Consider the following 23,629-nt stretch of genomic DNA (forward strand, 5'->3'; position numbering starts at 1 on the left):
ATAAGGTATAGATAAACCAGGAATACCTCCCTGGATAAACATTGTACAATATATTAATATGCCTTTTATTTTATAACATGCTTACAGTAAAGTCACGTGTATACTTGCCATTTGATGTCGGTTTCACTACCTTGCATGATTTTCTCCTATTTTAACCTTTGGAAGTACTATTGCGAGCTTATCTTTTTGTAAAAAAAGTGAAAACCAGCCTGTAATGTGTTCCATTTATACCTGTTCATGAAATTTGCCGAAGATTAGTCAAAGATAGCAATAATAAATTATTTAACTGAGAAATTTAACATTTGATATAAATAAAATGATATTTACTAGCCTAGTATATTTTGAATTTTGGAGTTTTAAAATATATCTTTTTAGGTTATCTCAAGCGCTTGGTGTTAGCGATACTGATAATGGTATGCCATTAGAAGACTTAGAAGGTGACCTAGATCCGACCTGCCGACCTGACTGGAATCTCATCTCACCGTCAGCATTGATGGCATCCGCTCAGATCATTATGATTGTATTTACTAGTGTAAGTGTTGTTTTAAATATTTTGACGTGTACATTACTTTATTGCCGACAAAACAACATAAACATATCATTGACAAAAGGTGATATGATTTAGTTCAAAGAAACAAATCACAGCTTAACACCAACTTGCATAAAAAGAAATAGTATAATTAAGAAATATGCCAAAAAAAAGAAGATAAATGCAAAGCTTTAAGTTACGATAACTTTAAATAAATTGCAAATAATAAAAATAAAGAATGGGATGAACTGAAACTCTTAATATACCGTAAATAATGAAACAGTACTTTTGATATATTTATTAAATAAATATGATTTTACAATTTCAACAACATTTTTTCTAAACCGGATATCTCTTGTTAAAGGAGAAAGTTCATTCCATAATTTGGGCCCATAAAATATATTTTGCTTTATTTTGACAAATATTGGTTTCTGAAATTGATATATTCTCACAGATTTCCTCATCTTTATTAAATTCTCATCGTTTCAAATAAATTAATTTTCAGTATATCAGTGAATTATTGTTTGCCTTTATATCATCAATTTATATATATAACACAAACTGGAATATTTGAAACATTTTGTTTCAGGAGCCATATCAATGTTGTTCTCAACTTGTAAATACGGAAGGGATCGTGATGGTGTGTATCAGTACATTAATTTCAACTGATTTTCTTCATCAACTAGCTAACTTGTAAGTCATATCTGATTAGGCCTAAAATAAAAAAAATAATTTGTTTTTCTCGGAGGATCATGTGGAAAAGTTTTGATTTTGGCCAGAGTTTAGTGCTGAAAGAAAAACTCTTTTTTTTTTTTTTCGCTCCAATTTGTAAAAGAAAATTAGGGGGCGTCAGATGACAGTATACTATTTCAATTGAACCATTTATTGTAAATTTGGTTTATTTTACCAACATACAGTACATCACACAATACTAGACTGTAAGGCTTGTGACTCTGTATATTTGCCTTTAGACATCCAGTTAAACAGTCATTTTATTTCTTTTCCATAGCACAAGTGAAGATCTGGATTTCAAAGAAATGGTAGTCACCTTAGTGCTACAGATCTCCCAGCTTCTGTGTTTTCCATTTGCTCTTGATGTCAGTGATAGTCTAGTTGAAGACATTCTTTCATCTTACCATCAAAGTCTACTGATGTCAAAGCTGTTGGCAGCATGTCTCTTGTACCTGGATCCGTCCACACTGGAAGTTCCTGTCGGTAGGTGCACTTTATAAAGCTCTGTCTACACTATCAAACTTTATGTGACAAATAAAATGTGATGTTCCCATATATCGACATGGTGATGTCATATTACTACCATATTTGGACATATCACTACCATATTTGTCAAACTAGTTTGATAGTGTAGACAGAACTTAACTCTTGCTGAAACAGGTTTTATATCAGACTTGTATATAAATAGGATATTATGATGCTGCTTTTTGATTCTAGAAACTAAATTTGTTTTCCTTGATTTTATTCAGGTCTCATGTCTAGATTAGTTCTCAGTGATGAAGTGTTTCTTTCACAGTTTGTGCAAGCAATTGCTAATTTTAAGGTAACCATTTATTATCTGAAGTAACTAAAAACAAGAATATATCACTATAATGTTGTATTATCACACCTGAATGTGATTGGTTAATTACGCATCACATGTAATTTGATATTAGCCCTACCTAACGGAAAAGTGATATCTAATGGTGATAATTAACATGCTTTAATGCACGTTCAGCTTTCTGTAAACATTTCGAACTATTCCATGGTCCAAATCCTGTGACTTTCACCATACAGTACATGTATTGTGAGAAAACATGATTTTATTTTCTTCTCAAATACTCATGTATCCCCACCATGTAAACTCTGTCTACACTATCAAAGTTTGGTGACAAAAAAAATGTGGCGTGCCCATATATGAACATGATGATGTCATATCACTACCATATTTGGGATTATCACTACCATATTTAGGCACATCACGCTTTTTCAGGAGTTTAATAATGTAGACAGAGCTTTAAATTAAAAATAACCTATGCTCAATATTTCTATTTCCAGGCTGAGGCACTTATTACAGGTCTTTTATCAAGTTCTTGTCCAGAAAGCGTTCAGGCTGATGCTGTCTCCATATGCAGCCATCTAGCCCGCAGCTCCTCTGATCACATGCCCTTACTACAGCAGGTCTTGAAAGGCAAACAGAACAAGTATGAGAGTCTAGCTCAGCTGTTGGACAGTAAGGATGATACTGTACGATCTCGGGCTAGTGGGCTCCTAGGAAACATGTTGAAGCATTCAAATGATTTTCTTCCAAAAGGGACAAATCAACTGATTGTGCTAACGGTCAAGAATCTTTCCGATGAGAACCAAGATGTTAGAAAGGTAAAAATAAATACCTCAATTGAGCGTGTTCTTGCGATTCGATTGGTCAATTAGGCTTGTATACTGTAATATATTCCAAATAAGGATGTCACTGGTAATTTATAGAATATTACATTTATTTTTGTTCTCATACGCAAATTCACAGGCTTCAAGTTTTGCAATAGGCAATGCTGCTTACCACAATGCTAACCTATATGGTCAGTTGTCCAGTGCAGTACCACCTCTTGTTCAGTTGCTTAAAGATCCTGTCTCGAAGACAAGGACAAATGCTGCAGGTACAGGTTATGTTTTTTTAGATCTACAACCTAAATATCAGTCTGAAAATAACTGCTCACGACAATCAGGAATCGTCTCATGAATCCACGACAATCAGGGATCATCTCAGTAATACTGATTCAACTTTTTTGAGAATCCAGTATAAGGTTGTTGAAAGTCGTTTAGCATTTTGGAAAGTTCAAATTGGAATTTAATAATACAATTGCAGTGTTAATTTGATGTTTTATTTTTCTTTTAGGAGCACTTGGAAATCTTGCTCGCCACTCCACAAAATTAGTTCCTGCAATAATCAAGGCTAAAGCACTAGAAAGGTAGATATTAATATACAGTAGACCTGTTAATAATATATAAATCTCCATAATACTCTAATAACATGAGTAATGACATTATAATTAAAGATTTTATTATTAATATTATTTAAGTTATTATGGAAGTTCCAATGTAAAAAAACATATAACAATGAAATGCAGTAAAGTAAAACCTATTAAAAAATAAAAGTACTATTGCACACCATGTGACCCACAATCGTACAATCAAAGGACAGGAATTTATTTAGGTGTTATATAATATGATCTATTTGCAGATTGTTAGAAGTAGCTTGTCATGATTCTCAGTACAGTTGTCAAGAGTCTAGCCTTATGGCATTGAGAGCATTGGCAGCTTACAGTCAAGTTAAACAGGTAAAATTCATTTTTTACAAATGCTTTAAATTCTTATAAATTACACATTTATTTGTTTGTTTTACTTGTGTCTGGGAGTTGAGTGTGAACATTATGTCCTTCCTAAATTTTATTGAACTTTCCTTGTACAAAGGTGAAACTTCAATGTGCTGTTGGAACATGTTGAGTTTATAACTGACTAAAAATTACAAAAGTTTTCCCTTCTTTGCTATCTTTTTAAAACAATTCCTGTACTAATTCCTGTACTAATTTCTTCCTTAGTATCTGTTGAAGCAACAAGCTGTTGACAAGCTCTCTAACATGACCCATGGTGACAGGTCATCAGGGGCAACAACACCATCAAGCCTGCCCTCATCAGCCCGCAGTGGAAGGAGTAGTACCACCGTGGTGTCTCATCACTGCAATAAGTTACTACGCATGCTGCAATCATCAAGTGCTGTAAGCACTGGTAAATGAAGGAAGACAAACTGACACTTCTGTCTAAAGATGCTAAATGGACGAATGATAGTGCACAATGACATTACACAGGGCCGTAGCCAGGATCGGGGGTTAGGATACAAAGTACTTGAGCCACAGGCTTTTAACTATGTGGATTGTCAGAAATGTGTATTGGACATGTCATGGGTGGGGGTTCGCTGTGAAATGGGGGTTCGCCCTAACCTTAAAAACCCCACCTGGCTATAGGCCTGTTTCATGATCCTCTCCTCTTGGTTTGACCATGTCAATGAACTATAATGAGCAGGGCTGATTGTGTGACCATGACCTACTTATCTGGAAAAGAGTATTTTAAGTTCAGAACTTTAATTTACAATGTTTAGACCTTGCCACTACCCTAGCTGCCACCGACCTCTACAATAGCTGCCACAGACCTCTACAATAGCTGCCACTGACCTCTACCCTAGCTCCCCTTCCCTAAATCAAAATCATGGATTCACCATATAGTTCTCTGCCATGATTTAAAATTTATATTGTGTGGTTCAATATGATAATTATATAACCATTTTAGAATTATTTAAATAAATTAATGAATGAAAACACCTTGATAAAATTTACATTCCATTTTCCTCCAAAATAAATATTTATTTTGTTTGTGTTTTAACTGTAAATTTTACTGTATTGTATATTTGAATGGTTGAGCTTGTACATATTAAATGCTTTAAATATAGTAAATTGTGAATTTTTATGTTTGTTGAATTAATGATTTTCCTTTATTCATTGGTGTATTTCACATATTCAGCCAAAAAACATTTTTTTTTCAATTAAGCAACATATGGATGAATAAGTACGAATTAAAAATATATGATTTGATGATTTTGAAAACAAAACATGTTTTTAAAATGAAATATAAATATCGCGTTGTCAGTTAACGCGTTTTGTACATCGTGAAACGCAAAATCATCGAAACGCCCAAATGGTTTTTATCACTTTTGAAAAATCAGTCGTCCGTCGTGCGCGAACTTCAAAGTTCTCCACTACAAAAATGAGTATTATAGAGCAAATACGTTGTTTACACCAAACAGAATTATTTAGTAGCTTGTCAATTTTGGTATTTAAACTTCATATTCTAAAATAAATATCGAAAGTATGTTATTATAATGAGTATTTTAGGCCTAGTTCTTAGGCCTCTAGCTAGGTAGGCCTACTAGGCCTACTTTACTACTAGGCCTACTACTACTAGGGCTAGAACAACAGACAGATAATGTTGTAGGCCTACCTATGCTGGTCACACAGTGCAGTGTAATGGCATCATTCTCCGCTCTGGTTTCAGCATAGGCAAGTATGTAGGCCTAGACCTAGTAAGCCTAGTAATATACTTACTGGTCAGCCTCGAGAGCACCTACAGTTGCTAGTATCAGTTCGTTTTGACAGTAATTAAACAATTGTAAAATAATAAATTATTAATTATCACTGATTTTGTAATGTCATTGTCATTAATAATTATTGATGCATTGCAGGGAAATTTAGTAATTACAGCATCCGAGCAAAATACTGAATTATTGACGCCATCTGAGAAGTACCAAGTGTTGGTCTATTATGCAGGTTCCTTGTATGAAGAGGAAGAGTATAAGCGAGCAGAGGTATATGTTGTTATTAAACAACATGGCGCTACTGTACTATTGAACCTAACTTGAAATAGCTAGGCATAAGACTTTTTATTTTATTCAATTTGCAGATACAAAATTCAATACAACATACACAAATGACAATGATGCACGGCACTGAGGATTGCCATGAGTGCTAAGCACTATCAAATCGGCTATCCATGCACGCACGACTTCATGGTCACTTACCATTATCGAGTTGCCACCCAGTGGGTGAATGTTTTTAAATTGGGTTAAAGCCCGGCCCGAAAGATTGTTGAGGTGTGAAAGTACAGTAGGGCCTGCAAAGACTGTTCAATTTTAAATATTAATATTGCTTTTTTGCTATTTTCTTTATAGGCCTATTATCGGAGAGCTTTTCATCTAAAGAAATCCCTTAACCGATGCAAGGGTAAAAGTTCTCAGCCGTTGAGCTCAAGTGAGGCTGGCTTACCAACGGATCTTGATATTAAATACAGACTCTATCAGTGCAATTATAAGTTGAAGAACTTTTCAGAAGCAAAGGCAGTGGTCTGTAGTATTTAAAGCATCTAATATTTTAACATTTAAGTGACAATTATAACTAAAAGTAATAGTTAATAGTCCATACTTTTGCACATTCTAAACTTTCTTAAACTTTTTAAGTGTCGAGATAAAAAATGAGTTTCTCATTGTAAATTTTAGTTGAAAGCCAGGATGAGATCCCCTTAATTTAATCCATCAAAATTAAGTTGGTAACATTGCTCTGTACGCTTTGCACTAAACTGAAAACCTGTTTTTTTTTATAAACTGCTATACTTCATTTAAGCTTGAGAGTATCCCGGCAAAACAGCGGAGTGCAAAGGTCAATCTAGCACTTGCTAAGCTTTATCAAAGAACCGGAACTGAACGTTCAGCAGCTACAGCTTTTAAAGAAGTTCTCAGGTAAAAGTTCATGTCATAGAAGATTTTAATACATATTAGTCAGCTGGAATGCTTATGATGACTTTAACGTTCTCATTGCTTAAAGCTCTGTCCACACTATCAAACTTTATGAGACAACAAAATGTGATGTGTCCATATATGGACATGATGATGTCATGCCACTACGTTCTCATTGCTTAAAACTCTGTCCACACTATCAGTCTTTATGGGACAAACAAATGTGATGTGCCCATATATGGACATGATGATGTCATACCACTACGTGCTCATTGCTTAAAGCTCTGTCCACACTATCAATCCTTATGGGACAACAAAATGTGATGTGTCCATATATGGACATGATGATGTCATACCACTACAGTACGTTCTCATTGCTTAAAGCTCTGTCCACACTATCAATCCTTATGGGACAAACAAATGTGATGAGCCCATAGACATTATGATGATGTCATACCACTACAATATTTGGGCACATTAATTACACTTTTTGGTCAAATAAAGTTTGGGTCACCGAGCTTAATACAGTATGTCATTGTATCTTTGTTTAGGCAATGTCCTCTGGCGCTTGAGGCAGCGCAAGGTTTACTAGCACTTGGAGTAAAAGGTGCCGAGGTCGAGTCGTTAACCATTAATAGCTTTAACATCACTCAAAGTGTTGATTGGTAAGGTTTATATAGTCTTTTATAATTTTAACCTATTGTAATACCATGGTGACATTATATATCCATAGAAAAAGAGAGAAAAAAAAATCTTAATATAAGAGAGAACAAAAAAATATATATATTAAGTCAATGCAATAGAGTTTATGCACATGTTTACCTAAAATTAAGACCAATTAAAGACTACCAAAGTTGGAGACCCCTCAATATAACCCTGTCCCATCATTGAATGATTTTACAGACCAAAGTAGCTAAACAAATCACTTAAAATTTCAATATGATAAGTAAAGTGGAAAACAACAATAGCCTTAGCTATAAAGTTATATTTTGTTCCAATATGTAGAAACACTACGATATGTTTTTAAAAGACTTCATGCATGAATACTTGGAAAAAAGGCTACTCCAATTGAACACCCTTTAAAGGTGTTTCTGTCGCCTGTTAATCACACATCTCTGCTTTTCCCCTCATTGTATTTTTTTAATGATTTTAAGGTTAAACTTTTGGGTCAGAGGTCATGCATTTGGAGCAGCTAAGGAGTATTCAAAAGCTATAGCAACATTCAAAAATCTAGAAACTACTGTATGTTGATGTGTATATTTTCCTTTTCTGCTGTAAAGCTCTGTCTACACTATCAAACTAGTTTGAAAAAAAAGTTTGATGTGCCCAAATATGGTTGTGAAATTCCCAAATATGGTAGTGATATGACATCATCATGTCCATCACATCACATTTTGTTGTCGCATAAAGTTTGATAGTGTAGACAAGAGCTTTAGTTTCAATGTTTTTTTTTAAATGTCATGCTGTCAAAAATGTAACACTGGAACAATACTTAATAGATTAGCTACTAAATTTCATTGGTTCTCGCCGTCCTAGTTCTGGATATAAAACTTAATGCATCTGTCAGTATTAGAAAAGGTAAAAGATGGACCAATAGGTAGGAACCCAGCTGCAGGATGCGGTCAGTTCGTCCTAATTTGCCGTTTTTGACCTGTCTAGGTGAGTAGCATATATGTTAGTTTGATGATAAATTATAAGAAATTTGCTTTTTTTGAATGAATGTTTTAGAGTGTTTTAAAGGAAAACATCAACGTGTTAAGCAGCCTTGCTGAATATCACTTCCTGTCAGGTGACATGAAGAATGCTATTATTATTTATTCCAGAGTAAGTTATATTTCAGTCACATATATTCACTCGTTGTATAAAGCTCTTTCTACACTATCAAAGTGACAAAAAAAGTGGGATGACGTGCCCATATATGGTAGAGTTATGATTAAATATGGTAGTGATATGACAACACAGTGTTCATTATGGGTACATCACATACAGTTTGATGGTGTAGACAGCTTAACATGTTTATCAATAATAACACTATAGAAGTTGTCTGGTGGAACAGTGCTATACAACATACTCTGGATTAACTTGGAGTATTATTATTCTGAAAGTATGCATGGTACTATTACCCTCTTGCAACCAGTTGTAGAAATGGCAAAACTTAAATGCAATCTTTGCAATGTTTGATTGTATATCATATATGTAAATATAATAATACATTATTCCAGATCTTATGAAATTAGTATGCAATGAATTACCAAAAAACACCTCATTTGTTGAGGCTGTGACCTGTGACCTTATGTTATAACCAATGGCAATTGACTATTTAAAAAGGTTATTATATTCTGTTCATTGTGTGTATAGGTACACTCATTGGAACCACTGTTCTTAAAGGGTATGGACATATATGCCAGTATACTAGCTGCTAAAAAGGAAGTAAAACAGTTACAAAAGTAAGGAATACCAGTCATGACTGTATTACATCATGCACTGGTGGAGATTGTTGGTTGGGGTTCGTGAATGGACACCCTCCTTACATTTTTTAGATGGGGGAAAACCCAAACAATTTCATTAATGCACCAACTTTACTCAGTCAGTGTCAGAAACCATGTTTTGTGTGTTGTTTTTTTTCTTTTCTTCTCGATTGCCCAATGAACAACCCCATCACCCCTCCCACCCCAACCTTATTTTACTCCTTATGTTGTTATTTGAAATTAAAAAATAATTTAGATTGTAATTTCAATTGTTTTCTTTTATTGGGCTAGTCTATCCACAGATCTTATATCAGTAACAGAGAAGAGTCCAGAATCGTGGATTGCTATGGGTTATTACTGCGCAGCATCTGGTAACAAAGCAACGAGGGCGGTATACTTCGCTCAGAGAGTGAGTACACATCATTCAGTATAGTTTTACCAGGGCACTATTAAAAATATAGTGCCTTGGAAATGTAGCATATCTAGGACAAATATTGGTGTTGGAATTAGTTGAGGTTGTTATATTATAAAATATTGTCCTTAATGAGATATTTTGGGGGCACTATTATAAAATAATGCCCTCAAAGTAAATCATGTTGGGCAAAATAGACATTTTTTGAATCAATAATGCCTCCCAAGTTGTACTTTTCCTTTCTAAATAGCTTTAACTTGGTGGTTAACAGGCTTTTCCATCCTAAGGTCCATGGTTCAATCCTGACCTAGTGCCAAAGTTGTAACGCACGACTCTTTCAACTCCACTCCCTAAGCCTGAAATGAGACTTAGTTTATAGGCATGATAAATTATAAAATAGTTTATGCTCAGGGTTGGATCCGTATAAAAAAAAAGATCTACCCGATAATTTTACTTTGGGATATGATACGATACAAGTAAATCTTTGTCCAAAGCAATTTTTCCTTTATTAGATGTCACACATTAAAGGTGGTTACTATACGTTTGTTATAAACTAAACTGACAATTTGATATAATAGTATAGTATACAAATAATGAATGTTTATGAGTGCAATGGTACAAATAATGGCACGAGGTGAATGATGAAAGGTTATATCAACGAGGCAAAGCCGAGTTGATATAACCTTTCATCATTCACCAAGTGCCATTATTTGTACCATTACACGAATACAAAACATTCATTATTTGTTTTATATAACATCTAGACGTTTTTTTTTCGTACACAAAAATGTTTCAAAAAGTACTATTTAACGATCGTTGAATAGTGCGTACTATTGCACGCCATGTGACCCACATTCGTCCAATCAAATGACAGGAATTTATATAGGTGTTATATAATATGTAATATTTCAGTAACATACTATAGTATAAATATATAATATAACTAGCTTAAATTTATACACAGTATGCATATTCTTAGATAACATGCAAGATATTCACAAAAAGAAAAAAATCTAATAACAAACATAATATGGTTGTGCCAAAATAAGTATCCCTAACAACTTTTATCTTGCATAAAGTAAGAAACCTAAGAATGAGCAATATCTGTAAGCATCACTGTAGTAATAGTTATAGTCCTGAACTATATGGCTGAGTCCATACTTTGATTTGGTCCCTGTTACTTCAAAAGATAATTAAATAAAATTAGAAATTAAGTATTATTATCATTATAATTTTTATCGATTTCTATACCCTAATCAGAGCCTTCATGTGCTAAAGTTTCTACATCTTTAGCATTACCATGATATGGCGCAGACCATACTTGGATTTGGTCCCTGTTACTTCAAAAGATAATTAAATAAAATTAGAAATTAAGTATTATTATCATTATAATTTTTATCGATTTCTATACCCTAATCAGAGCACTAAGTCTAAGTTTCTACATCTTTAGCATTACCATGGTATGGTGTATGAGATTAGCTTTAGAAACATTACAAAATATGTTATTCTAGTGATGCTGAATTTTAAATTAGCGTAAGTTTAAGTATATATTAGATAAAAACATGCACATTTTACATGAAAAGAAAAAATCAACAACATTCATAATCGAAACGTTGCGCTAAAATAACTATCCCTTAAATTGTAATTTTTATAAGCATATTGAAATTTTTGGCTTTAGAGACAAAATTTATGCTGCATAAAGTAAGAAACCTGAGAAAGAGCAATATCCATTGGCATTGCTCTTGTAATTGTTAGTGCTTAAATCTTGTGGCTGAGTCCATACTTGATCACCTGATACCAGATCAAGTACCACCATTGTGCTTGCAGAATTGTACCCATCAGCACTCGTCCATGCAGATACTTGAGAATTCCCATTTTTCATTATTTTTGTTAGAACATTACTTCTACCATTTATTTTCATTGAATTTACCTGGAATACATAAACACCTGGAATTGCACAGACGAACTTGCCGGTTTCGTTGTTGTAGTCATCTCCCACATTTGTAATTATTGTGTCGTACTTCATTGGGCTAACGGCATGACGACCTGGGTCTGATGTAAAAACTACTGAAAAGGCAGATTTCTGCTGACTAGCTTGTTCACCCTTTTCTCCCTTTACACCCTTTGAACCTGGTAGTCCAATAAGACCTTGAGGTCCAGTTGGTCCTAATTTACCAGGAATCCCATCTAAGCCATTGCTTCCTTTATCTCCTTTCATTCCTTGTTCTCCTTTCATTCCTTGTTCTCCATTCATTCCGTGCTCTCCTTTCATTCCTTGTTCTCCTTTCGCTCCATTCATTCCTTGTGGCCCTGACACACCTGGATTACCATGATGTCCTGGAATGCCAGGAACCCCAGCTGTACAACAGCTATTACAAGCTGCTGTATCAGTTTGAGCATAGGTGATACTAATTTGTATAGTAGCAATTGTGAAGAACATGTAAAATCTGAAATTGAATCAAATTTATAATTTTGTTGGCATGTAAGGTCTATTACCAAGCATTTTTATAATATAAATGATAGAATTTGACAACCATATTAAAATTAAATTGCCATTTGTCAATCAGACATATTACTATAGACTTCACTACTATCATGTGACACATTTTGTCAATCATACTATAGATTGACAAATGGCAATTTAATTTTAACATAGTTATCAAATTTGATAAATTATATTAGTTTTGAAGTCTATAACAATTCAATTCAACAACAATTCAACAACAACATTTATTTAGAAACAGCTCAAGAAATAAAAGCAATATACATTAATTACAATTACTTAAAATGGTAACATTAAATAAGAACTGCTTCTGGGTTCAGAAAAAAAAGTAAAAGAACTTGTCAAATACCAAACCCTAAACAAAACAAAAACAACAAAAAAACAACTGCATGTAGTTATGAATTATAATTCTAAAGAAATTCATGAATGTTTTAGATATTTCATTTAATAATTAAAAAATCTAATTATGGTACATTATTTGTATTTGGAAATTTTTTAAATAGATTTTTAAAATATTTAAAGGTTTTTACAGCAAGTCGTTTCTATAGACAGTTCATTCCATAACTTATGACCACCTACTGTAACCAAATAATTGAGACCTTTTCAGCCTTGTAAATGGTACTTCCAATCTTTTGGTATTTCTAAGCTGATAAAAACTTACAGACTTAAAAACTATCAGATTGGTTTGCATTTTTTAATTATTCTAACTTGACAACCATTTTAAAGGCCAGGTGTGGTGAAGTATTTTTATAAATCTCACATTCCAGTATTAATTAGTATTTCCTATGTTTCTTTATTTTGTCCTGCCTTACATTTCAAATTATCCTTTAGGCGTCATCTACAAATTATTTCAGACCACAAATCAGCGTCCAGACGCGTTTTCTATTGTTTACCCAAAAACGCGTCTCAAAACCCGTCTGATTTGGCTGCGTCTAGACGCCAATATGCATGTTCGACTATGGCCCCGCCCCTATATACGGCTGACTGCACATTTTTATACTGTGTACAAGTGAATTCATTGAGAGCGTGATATTAAATTATTATTTACAACTGGCAGTAAGACAAACAAATCAGTACAGGTATACCCTTTTACCGCCAACAGAGTATACTGTAAAGCGCAAATTTTCGTTTCTATTTATTTGCGACCTTTTATTTTTCTTGTGCTAAAGAGTGAATTTACCACATGCAAAAACGTTAAAGTTAACTTTTGGAACATGGAATCACTCAAACTATTGACCTACAGTACAGAAAGAAAATACTGCAACTTTACCTACGAAGTAGCTTCGTAGGCTACGTTGTTGGCTTCGTAGGTTCCATTGTTTGGCTTCGTAACCTCAATAAACAACTTTCAATGAACTACGTTCTGAACTTCGTAGGGAGTTTGTAACCTAAATAAACAACCCTACGATGTTCTTAGTGAAGTCAGAAGGTGTGAAATTAATGTGTTAAATTTAACTGGCGGAGGACCAAGTTGTAAATATATAATATTTTTTAATCATAATCGTTTCCTTCGTGCGTGTTTACTTACTCAACGGCGAATATAAATATAAATTTCCCACGATGTAAACGTAGAGACACGCGATCCAACACAGGTGAATCTCAACGAACAGGCCAACTAATAAACATATTATAGTGAACGTCCAGTCCATCCAGAACGATGCCGAGAAAAAAAGATCGTAAACAATTCATTCTAAATATAGCATCAGAACGTTCAATCGGTCGCGCAAAAAGACTGCCGACAGAAGACCGTAATAAATACAGACCTAGTTTTTTTGGTCACATGACGACGATAAAACAGTAATTACGATCGTGTACCTGGATTTTGTGTCACATGACATGAAACATAATACTCTCTTTCTAGCTCTAAACTGCTCACATGTTTTTTCCCCTCCAAATTCTGGTCGAGCCTTTTTCTTTACACATGTCGTAATCATTTTAAAAGGTCTAGGCCCTAGGCCTATGTTAAATCTTAATATGGAATATATATTTATTTTTCATAGCCTAGGCCTAGGTGTCATTGTTTTTATAATTCGCTAACCCAAGGTAGGAGCGTTAAATAATTTATAGGCCTAGTGTAGGCCGCCGAAACTAGGCTAGCCTAGACTTTCTTTTTCTCTGCATGAGCTGAGGTCCACAGGCCCGATGTCGTCTCATCGGCGAATTTCGGTCCAAATTAGGATAAACCTAGGCCTAGTCTCAGATTTGTTGGTTCTGTGAAATGAAACCAATGTTGTTTCACCATACAAGCAATACAGACGGGTTTTAATCACTCAAACACGTTTTCTATTGTTTTACCTACTAAACAACGAAGACGGGTTTTAATCACACAGACGCGTCTTCGCCGCGATTGGGTAGCTCATGAAAATTCATAATAGATCGTTAATGAGGTTCAGCATTGGACAGACGCGTCTGATGGGTTGCAAGTTTTCAGACGCGTCTCTGTGGTCTGAAATAATTTGTAGATGACGCCTTAGTACTATAAATTCAGAAACACATTTTTTGTACGTTTACTTTAACTAAGAACTTTGAAAAAAGTACATTAAACGAAAAATTGTTTTTGAGTTTTTCCGGAATGTCACAAAACTCATTTTGCTAAAGATTTTATAATATGGATGCTAAGATTATGACAAACATAAAATAGGGCAGCTAAGATAGTGAGAAATATAAAATAGGGCTGCTAAGATTGTGACAAATATAAAATAGGGCTGCTAAGATTATGACAAATATAAAATAGGGCTGGTAAGATTGTGACAAGTATAAAATAGGGCTGCTAAGATTGTGACAAATATAAAATAGAGCTGATAAGATTGTGACATTAGAACAGCTAAAAACACTAAATATAAAGATTTACTGTACTTACCCAAGATACATGATTACTGTTTAAATGTTCTTGTATTTTCTCTTGATCAGTAAGTTGATGCTGTTTTCTGTTTTGTGCTGCTGCAGTAAATGTAACAATATTGCTTGTCATGGTATTTATATGCGTCTCAATAATGTCTAAATGCAGACTAATCTTGTAAACATCACATATCTTACTATATATGGTATTTGATGCAATACAACTCACATATCTTACTGTATATAGAATGCATTACAATATCACTTGTATGTCTTAATGTATGATGAACTCATAAAGGAATTTAATTGGCTAGATGACAGTAGGTTGTATGAGTTGATGACTTCACAGTAAATACCAACATGTAGAGAAATAGTAGGCTACAATTAATAAACAAAATTACACTCTAGTCATTATTTACCAAAGTATAAACATTTATTTACTCCAAATACATAGATTATTTCTTAATGTCTTACGTTTAATCAGTATTTTATCTACTGTTGCATTAATAATTATTAATAAAATGTTGTTTTTTTATTTTCCTTTAGTTGTTGTTGTATTAATATCAAACTTGATGTAGAATTAAGATCAGTATACTAGTGGTGATTGTTGGATTTGTTCCCTCAAAAGATTAAATTAGATTTAATTAATTATATATTAATTATAATTTTGATTCATAATATATTTACCTAACCATAGCCCACATGTACTGAGTCTAAATATCTATGTATTTAAACATAAACTGTCAGAGTATGGTTTACATGATTAGTAAAATGTAATTAATCCAGAGGGATTGTGACTTTTGAAAAACAATTAATGGGTGATCTTATTTTAATAGAAAAATGTCACATACAGGTGGTTCAACCATATTATACAGAAATCAGAAATACTATGAAATGTAGTAAGAAATTAATTTAAATGAATAACCCTGAATTTCAAACTAGTGTATATTTATATAATAATATTATTAGTATTGGATAACATGCACATTTTAAAATATTTACAAAAAAAGAAAGAAGCATCATCAAAAAGTCATGTTTGAATATTAAGTATCAACTAAAAGTTTAGAAAAATGTCATACAGGTGGTTCAACCATTGTATACAGAAATCAGAAATAATTTGAAATGTGCTTAGAAATTAATTTACCTTTAATCCTGAATTTTAAACTAGTGTAAATTTATATACTTTTAGATACCATGCACATTTTAAAATATTTACACAAAAAAAGAAAGAAAAGTCATTCGTCATCGAAGGGTATTATGTATTAAGTATCCACAAAAAGTTTATTTTTATAAGAATTTAAGACTTTTAGCTTGAGTAGTAACATTATGCTGCATAAAGTAAGAAACCTGAGAATGAGCAATATCTGTTGCCGTCACTGTAGTAATAGTTAGTGTTTGTATCACGTGGCTGAGTCCATACTTGATCACCTGATACCAGATCAAGAACCACCATTGTACTTATAGAATGATGCCCAGTATCACCTACATATGCAGTTACTTGGAAATTCCCATTTTTTATTATTTGTGTTGAAACAATACCGCCACCACTTGATTTCAATGATGTGACTTGGAATACATAAACACCTGGAATTGTACAGACAAACTTGCCTGTTTCTTTGTTGTAGTGATTTCCTACATCTGTAATTATTGTGTTATACTTCATTGGGCTAACGGCATGACGACCTGGGTTAGTAGTAAAAACTACTGAAAAGGCAGATTTCTGCTGACTAGCTTGTTCACCCTTTACACTACCAATGAGGCCTTGAGGTCCTTGTTCACCCTTTTCTCCCTTTACACCATTTACACCTGATGGTCCAATGAGGCCTTGTGGTCCTAATTTACCAGGAATCCCATCTAATCCATTCCTTCCATTATCTCCTTTTATTCCTTGTTCTCCTTTCATTCCTACTTCTCCTTTTATTCCTTGTTCTCCTTTCACTCCATTCATTCCTTGTGGCCCTGACACACCTGGATTACCATGATTTCCTGGAATGCCAGGAACCCCAGCTGTACAACAGCTATTACAAGCTGCTGTATCAGTTTGAGCATAGATGATACTAATTTGTATAGTAGCAATTGTGGAGAACATGTAAAATCTGAAATTGAATCAAATTTATAATTTTGTTGGCATGTCTATTACCAAGTGTTTTTTATAATATAAATGATAGAATTTGACAACCATGTTAAAATTAAATTGTCATTTGTGGCACATGCAAGGGAAATCAGACACAAGTCGGAATTTTCAAAATTGTGATTTTCACAGATACTGAAACTACATAATCCAAGGTTTAAAATGCTGAAAAAAAATATCTTGATATCACAGTCTTAAGTTTTGGCTGTTGCAGTCAGTGTTTTGAGAAAAATGCTTTTAAAGTTAGGTAACAGAAAATAAACAGGGCGTTTAAGTTTATGCCTTAGCAAAAGGGTATTCTAATTGTTTTATTTCAATGGAACTTCGCACCTTTGTAAATTAACTATTAAGAATAAGGTCACAAACTATTTTTATAACTAGAATAAATTCCACTAAAGATTTTATTATTTAAAATAGGGCTGCAAAATTGTGATAATTATGAAAAAAGGTAGTGCTGCTAAGATTATGACAACTATAAAATAGAGCTGCTAAGATTTTATTGGCAAATATAAAATAGGGCAGCTAAGATTTTATTGACAAAATATAAAATATGGCTGCTAAGATTGTGACAAATATAAAATAGGGCTGCTAAGATTGTGACAAATATAAAATAGGACTGCTAAGATTATGACAAATATAAAATAGGGCTGCTAAGATTGTGACAAATATAAAATAGGGCTGCTAAGATTATGACAAATAGAAAATAGGGCTGCTAAGATTGTGACAAATATAAAATAGGGCTTCTAAGATTGTGACAAATATAAAATAGGGCTGCTAAGATTGTGACAAATATAAAATAGGGTTGCTAAGATTGTGACAAATATAAAATAGAGCTGCTAAGATTGTGACAAATATAAAATAGGGCTGCTAAGATTATGACAAATATGAAATAGGGCTGCAAAGATTATGACAAATATAAAATAGGGCTGCTAAGATTGTGACAAATATAAAATAGGGCTGCTAAGATTATGACAAATATAAAATAGGGATGCTAAGATTGTGACAAATATAAAATAGGGTTCTAAGATTGTGAGAAATATAAAATAGGGCTGCTAAGATTGTGACAAATATAAAATAGGGCTGCTAAGATTGTGACAAATATAAAATAGGGATGCTAAGATTGTGACAAATATAAAATAGGGCTGCTAAGATTATGACAAATATAAAATAGGGCTGCTAAGATTGTGACAAATATAAAATAGGGCTGCTAAGATTATGAAAAATATAAAATAGGCCTGCTAAGATTGTGACAAATATAAAATAGGGATGCTAAGATTGTGACAAATATAAAATAGGGCTGCTACGATTATGAAAAATAGAAAATAGAGCTGCTAAGATAGTGACAAATATAAAATAGGGCTGCTAAGATTATGACAAATATAAAATAGGGCTGCTAAGATTATGACAAATATAAAATAGGGCTGCTCAGATTGTGACAATATAAAATAGGGCTGCTAAGATTGTGACAAATATAAAATAGGGCTGCTAAGATTGTGACAAATATAAAATAGGGCTGCTAAGATTATGACAAATATAAAATAGGGATGCTAAGATTATGACAAATATAAAATAGGGCTGCTAAGATTGTGACAAATATAAAATAGGGCTGCTAAGATTGTGACAAATATAAAATAGGGCTGCTAAGATAGTGACAAATATAAAATAGAGCTGCTAAGATTGTGACAAATATAAAATAGGGATGCTAAGATTGTGACAAATATAAAATAGGGATGCTAAGATTATGACAAATATAAATTAGGGCTGCTAAGATTGTGACAAATATGAAATAGGGCTGCTAAGATTGTGACAAATATAAAATAGGGCTGCTAAGATTGTGACAAATATAAAATAGGGCTGCTAAGATTGTGACAAATATAAAATAGGGCTGCTAAGATTGTCACAAATATAAAATAGGGCTGCTAAGATTGTGACAAATATAAAATAGGGATGCTAAGATTATGACAAATATAAAATAGGGCTGCTAAGATTATGACAAATATAAAATAGGGCTGCTAAGATTATGACAAATATAAAATAGGGCTGCTAAGATTATGACAAATATAAAATAGGGCTGCTAAGATTATGACAAATATAAAATAGGGCTGCTAAGATTGTGACATTAAAACAGCTAAGAACACTAAATATAAAGATTTACTGTACTTACCCAAGATACATGATTACTGTTTAAATGTTCTTGTATTTTCTCTTGATCAGTAAGTTGATGCTGTTTTTCTGTTTTGTGCTGCTGCAGTAAATGTAACAATGTTGCTTGTCATGGTATTTATATGCGTCTCAATAATGTCTAAATGAAGACTAATCTTGTAAACATCACATATCTTACTGTATATGGTATTTGATGCAATACAACTCACATATCTTACTATATATGGTATTTGATGCAATACAACTCACATATCTTACTGTATATAGAAGGCATTGCAATACCACTTGTATGTCTTAATGTATGATGAACTCATAAAGGAATTTAATTGGCTAGATGACAGTAGGTTGTATGGGTTGATGACTTCACAGTAAATACCAACATGTAGAGTAATAGTAGGCTACAATTAGTAAACAAAATTACACTCTAGTCATTATTTAATAAAGCATAAACATTTATTTACTCCAAATACATAGATTATTTCTTAATTTCTTAAGTTTAATCAGTATTAATAATAATTAATTAAAGTAAAATGTTGTTTTTTTATTTTCCTTTAGTAGTTGTTGTTTTAATATCAAACTTGATATAGAATTAAGATCAGTATACTAGTGGTGATTGTTGGATTTGTTCCCTCAAAAGATTAAATTAGATTTAATTAATTATATATTAATTTTAATTTTGATTCATAATATATTTACCTAACCATAGCCCACATGTACTGAGTCTAAATATCTATGTATTTAAACATAAACTGTCAGAGTATGGTTTACATGATTAGTAAAATGTAATTAATCCAGAGGGATTGTGACTTTTGAAAAACAATTAATGGGTGATCTTATTTTAATAGAAAAATGTCACATACAGGTGGTTCAACCATATTATACAGAAATCAGAAATACTATGAAATGTACTAAGAAATTAATTTAAATGAATAACCCTGAATTTCAAACTAGTGTATATTTATATAATAATATTATTAGTATTGGATAACATGCACATTTTAAAATATTTACAAAAAAAGAAAGAAGCATCATCAGAAAGTCATGTTTGAATATTAAGTATCAACTAAAAGTTGTGTTTAGCAAAATGTCATACAGGTGGTTCAACCATTGTATATAGAAATCAGAAATAATTTGAAATAAGCTTATAATTTAATTTACCTTTAATCTTGAATTTTAAACTAGTGTAAATTTATATACTGTTAGATACCATGCACATTTTTAAATATTTACAAAAAAGAAAGAAAAATCTTACATTTGTCATCGTATGGTCATGTTAAAATATTAAGTATCAACTAAAAGTTGTGTTTTTTATAATAATTTAAGACTTTTAGCTTGAGTAGTAACATTATGCTGCATAAAGTAAGAAACCTGAGAATGAGCAATATCTGTTATCATCACTGTAGTAATAGTTATAGGTTGTACTATATGGCTGAGTCCATACTTGATCACCTGATACCAGATCAAGTACCACCATTGTGCTTACAGAATTATACCCAGTAGCACTTGTCCATGTAGATACTTGAAAACTCCCATTTTTCATAATTCTTGTTAAAACAGAACCACCACCACTTGATTTCATTGATGTGACTTGGAATACATAAACACCTGGAATTGCACAGACAAACTTGCCTGTTTCTTTGTTGTAGTGATTTCCTACATCTGTAATTATTGTGTTATACTTCATTGGGCTAACGGCATGACGACCTGGGTTTGATGTAAAAGCTACTGAAAAGGCAGATTTCTGCTGACTAGCTTGTTCACCCTTTACACTACCAATGAGGCCTTGAGGTCCTTGTTCTCCCTTTTCTCCCTTTACACCATTTACACCTGATGGTCCAATGAGGCCTTGAGGTCCTTTTGGTCCTAATTTACCAGGAATCCCATCTAATCCATTCCTTCCATTATCTCCAATTATTCCTTGTTCTCCATTCATTCCGTGCTCTCCTTTTATTCCTTGTTCTCCTTTCACTCCATTCATTCCTTGTGGCCCTGACACACCTGGATTACCATGATTTCCTGGAATGCCAGGAACCCCAGCTGTACAACAGCTATTACAAGCTACTGTATCAGTTTGAGCATAGATGATACTAATTTGTATAGTAGCAATTGTGAAGATCATGTAAAATCTGAAATTGAATCAAATTTATAATTTTGTTGGCATGTCTATTTTTTTTATTTTATTTTATTTTATTTTATTACCATATTTACTGAGGGTAGCCTATCCAGTTCCTAATAGAACTGATCATTTAGGGGAGGGCCCTCGATAAAACAAACATACAGTACAACACATAAAATATTAAATATTCAAATGACATATTAAAATATATTAAAGGCTTAAAAATTTACAATGATTATATAAAATTCATATAAAAGTTAAAATCGTTGACAGATAAAAAAATATATAGAACAATATTAACTGGAAATAAATTGTTTAAGTGTTTTTATAATATAAATGATAGAATTTGACAACCATGTTAAAATTGAATGGCCATTTGTGGCACATGCAAGGGAAATCAGACACAAGTCGGAATTTTCAAAATTAGCAAAAGGGTATTCTAATTGTTTTATTTCAATGAAACTTCGCACCTTTGTAAATTAACTATTAAGAATAAGGTCACATAAACTATTTTTATAACTAGAATAAATACCACTAAAGATTTTATTATATAAAATAGGGCCGCAAAATTGTGACAAATATGAAAAACTGTAGGGCTGCTAAGATTATGACAAATATAAAATAGGGATGCTAAGATTGTGACAAATATAAAATAGGGCTGCTAAGATTGTGACAAATATAAAATAGGGCTGCTAAGATTGTGACAAATATAAAATAGGGCTGCTAAGATTGTGACAAATATAAAATAGGGCTGCTAAGATTATGACAAATATAAAATAGGGCTGCTAAGATTATGACAAATATAAAATAGGGCTGCTAAGATTGTGACAAATATAAAATAGGGCTGCTAAGATTGTGACAAATATAAAATAGGGCTGCTAAGATAGTGACAAATATAAACTAGATTTGAACTCGTCACTTTGACGAGTTCGGGTTATCCGTGCAAACGCAACAAGCACATACGTCATAAAAATTAAAATATATGAACGCCGACAATTATTATGCCATCCTATGACATGATTTAAATATGTTTACAGTGCTGAATTGTACCTATTTTGTAGCATACAGCATATTACAGTATTTACAGAATAGACTGTATGTTATATACAGTGTAGCATAGACGAAATTACGAGACCCATCTTTTAAATCCAATTATTAACACGATGACATCATCACATTGACATATAAAGATAACAATTTTAGAAGATAATTATCTAAATAATTACATTAATACAAATTTGAAGAATTTTGAGCACGTAAAAGAGAGATGCGCTCTCGTTCAAACGCAATGAACTTTTACGCGAGAGATGAAAATATGACTTTTTGAATTCAACTGGCCATATGATGACGTCACAACATCTGATTGGCAAAATATTCACATCAATTCGTATCTACAATCCAATAGCTTCCAGAAAACGTTTTAATCATGATTATCACTTTTTAATCTGACGAGCTATAACAGATTGAAATTTACTGTAAAGATGAAAATAAGAATTTTTAGAGATACACGCGCAACAAAATTCTGGGAAAGAAAGAAGAATAAGAAAGAAAAAAAAAGAAAAAAAAAAAAAAGATCCTGACAATAACAAGGGGTTATCCGCCAAGTGCGGATAACCAAATAGAGCTGCTAAGATTGTGACAAATATAAAATAGGGCTGCTAAGATTATGACAAATATAAAATAGGGCTGCTAAGATTGTGACAAATATAAAATAGGGCTGCTAATATTGTTACAAATAAAAAATAGGGCTGCTAAGGTTTTATTGACAAATATAAAATAGGGCTGCTAAGATAGTGACAAATATAAAATAAGGCTGCTAAGATTGTGACAAATATAAAATAGGGCTGCTAAGATTGTGACAAATATAAAATAGGGCTGCTAAGATTGTGACAAATATAAAATAGAGCTGCTAAGATTGTGACAAATATAAAATAGAGCTGCTAAGATTGTGACAAATATAAAATAGAGCTGCTAAGATTTTGACAAATATAAAATAGGGCTGCTAAGATTGTGACAAATATAAAATAGAGATGCTAAGATTGTGACAAATATAAAATAGGGCTGCTAAGATTGTGACAAATATAAAATAGGGCTGCTAAGATTGTGACAAATATAAAATAGGGCTGTAAAGACTGTGACAA

The 23,629-nt window shown here is 32.6% G+C and overlaps 4 protein-coding genes across 4 annotated transcripts in view; 2 read left to right on the top strand and 2 right to left on the bottom strand.

The window, feature by feature from the left end:
• The window catches only part of LOC140045377 (serine/threonine-protein kinase 36-like), an 18,726-nt gene extending 13,735 nt beyond the window's left edge, over positions 1-4,991 (top strand). The window contains exons 21-29 of the mRNA XM_072090240.1: positions 376-532; positions 1,119-1,222; positions 1,539-1,744; positions 2,011-2,084; positions 2,579-2,899; positions 3,045-3,174; positions 3,414-3,486; positions 3,759-3,855; positions 4,117-4,991. Of these exons, the coding sequence (XP_071946341.1) occupies positions 376-532; positions 1,119-1,222; positions 1,539-1,744; positions 2,011-2,084; positions 2,579-2,899; positions 3,045-3,174; positions 3,414-3,486; positions 3,759-3,855; positions 4,117-4,311 (1,357 nt within the window). The 3' untranslated portion in view covers positions 4,312-4,991. The remainder of the gene's footprint in view (positions 1-375; positions 533-1,118; positions 1,223-1,538; positions 1,745-2,010; positions 2,085-2,578; positions 2,900-3,044; positions 3,175-3,413; positions 3,487-3,758; positions 3,856-4,116) is intronic.
• A 280-nt stretch (positions 4,992-5,271) lies between these two features.
• LOC140045382 (anaphase-promoting complex subunit 7-like) overlaps positions 5,272-23,629 on the top strand; it is a 32,033-nt gene continuing 13,675 nt past the window's right edge. Inside the window, exons 1-9 of the mRNA XM_072090246.1 lie at positions 5,272-5,401; positions 5,811-5,933; positions 6,297-6,467; positions 6,745-6,860; positions 7,409-7,522; positions 8,012-8,099; positions 8,586-8,681; positions 9,216-9,304; positions 9,617-9,734. Of these exons, the coding sequence (XP_071946347.1) occupies positions 5,336-5,401; positions 5,811-5,933; positions 6,297-6,467; positions 6,745-6,860; positions 7,409-7,522; positions 8,012-8,099; positions 8,586-8,681; positions 9,216-9,304; positions 9,617-9,734 (981 nt within the window). The 5' untranslated portion in view covers positions 5,272-5,335. The remainder of the gene's footprint in view (positions 5,402-5,810; positions 5,934-6,296; positions 6,468-6,744; positions 6,861-7,408; positions 7,523-8,011; positions 8,100-8,585; positions 8,682-9,215; positions 9,305-9,616; positions 9,735-23,629) is intronic.
• On the bottom strand, positions 10,692-15,432 carry LOC140045389 (complement C1q-like protein 2). The gene is made up of 2 exons (XM_072090253.1): positions 15,101-15,432; positions 10,692-12,184 (listed from the first exon to the last, which is right to left on the bottom strand). Exons 1-2 carry the CDS (start codon positions 15,109-15,111, stop codon positions 11,425-11,427), a joined length of 771 nt encoding a protein of 256 aa, XP_071946354.1. The 5' UTR covers positions 15,112-15,432; the 3' UTR covers positions 10,692-11,424.
• On the bottom strand, positions 15,586-19,833 carry LOC140045388 (complement C1q tumor necrosis factor-related protein 2-like). Its single transcript, XM_072090252.1, has 2 exons — positions 19,374-19,833; positions 15,586-17,174 (listed from the first exon to the last, which is right to left on the bottom strand). Exons 1-2 carry the CDS (start codon positions 19,382-19,384, stop codon positions 16,403-16,405), a joined length of 783 nt encoding a protein of 260 aa, XP_071946353.1. The 5' UTR covers positions 19,385-19,833; the 3' UTR covers positions 15,586-16,402.

This window comes from Antedon mediterranea, chromosome 3 (genome assembly GCF_964355755.1).
Source record: "Antedon mediterranea chromosome 3, ecAntMedi1.1, whole genome shotgun sequence".
Taxonomy (NCBI): Eukaryota; Metazoa; Echinodermata; class Crinoidea; order Comatulida; family Antedonidae; genus Antedon; species Antedon mediterranea.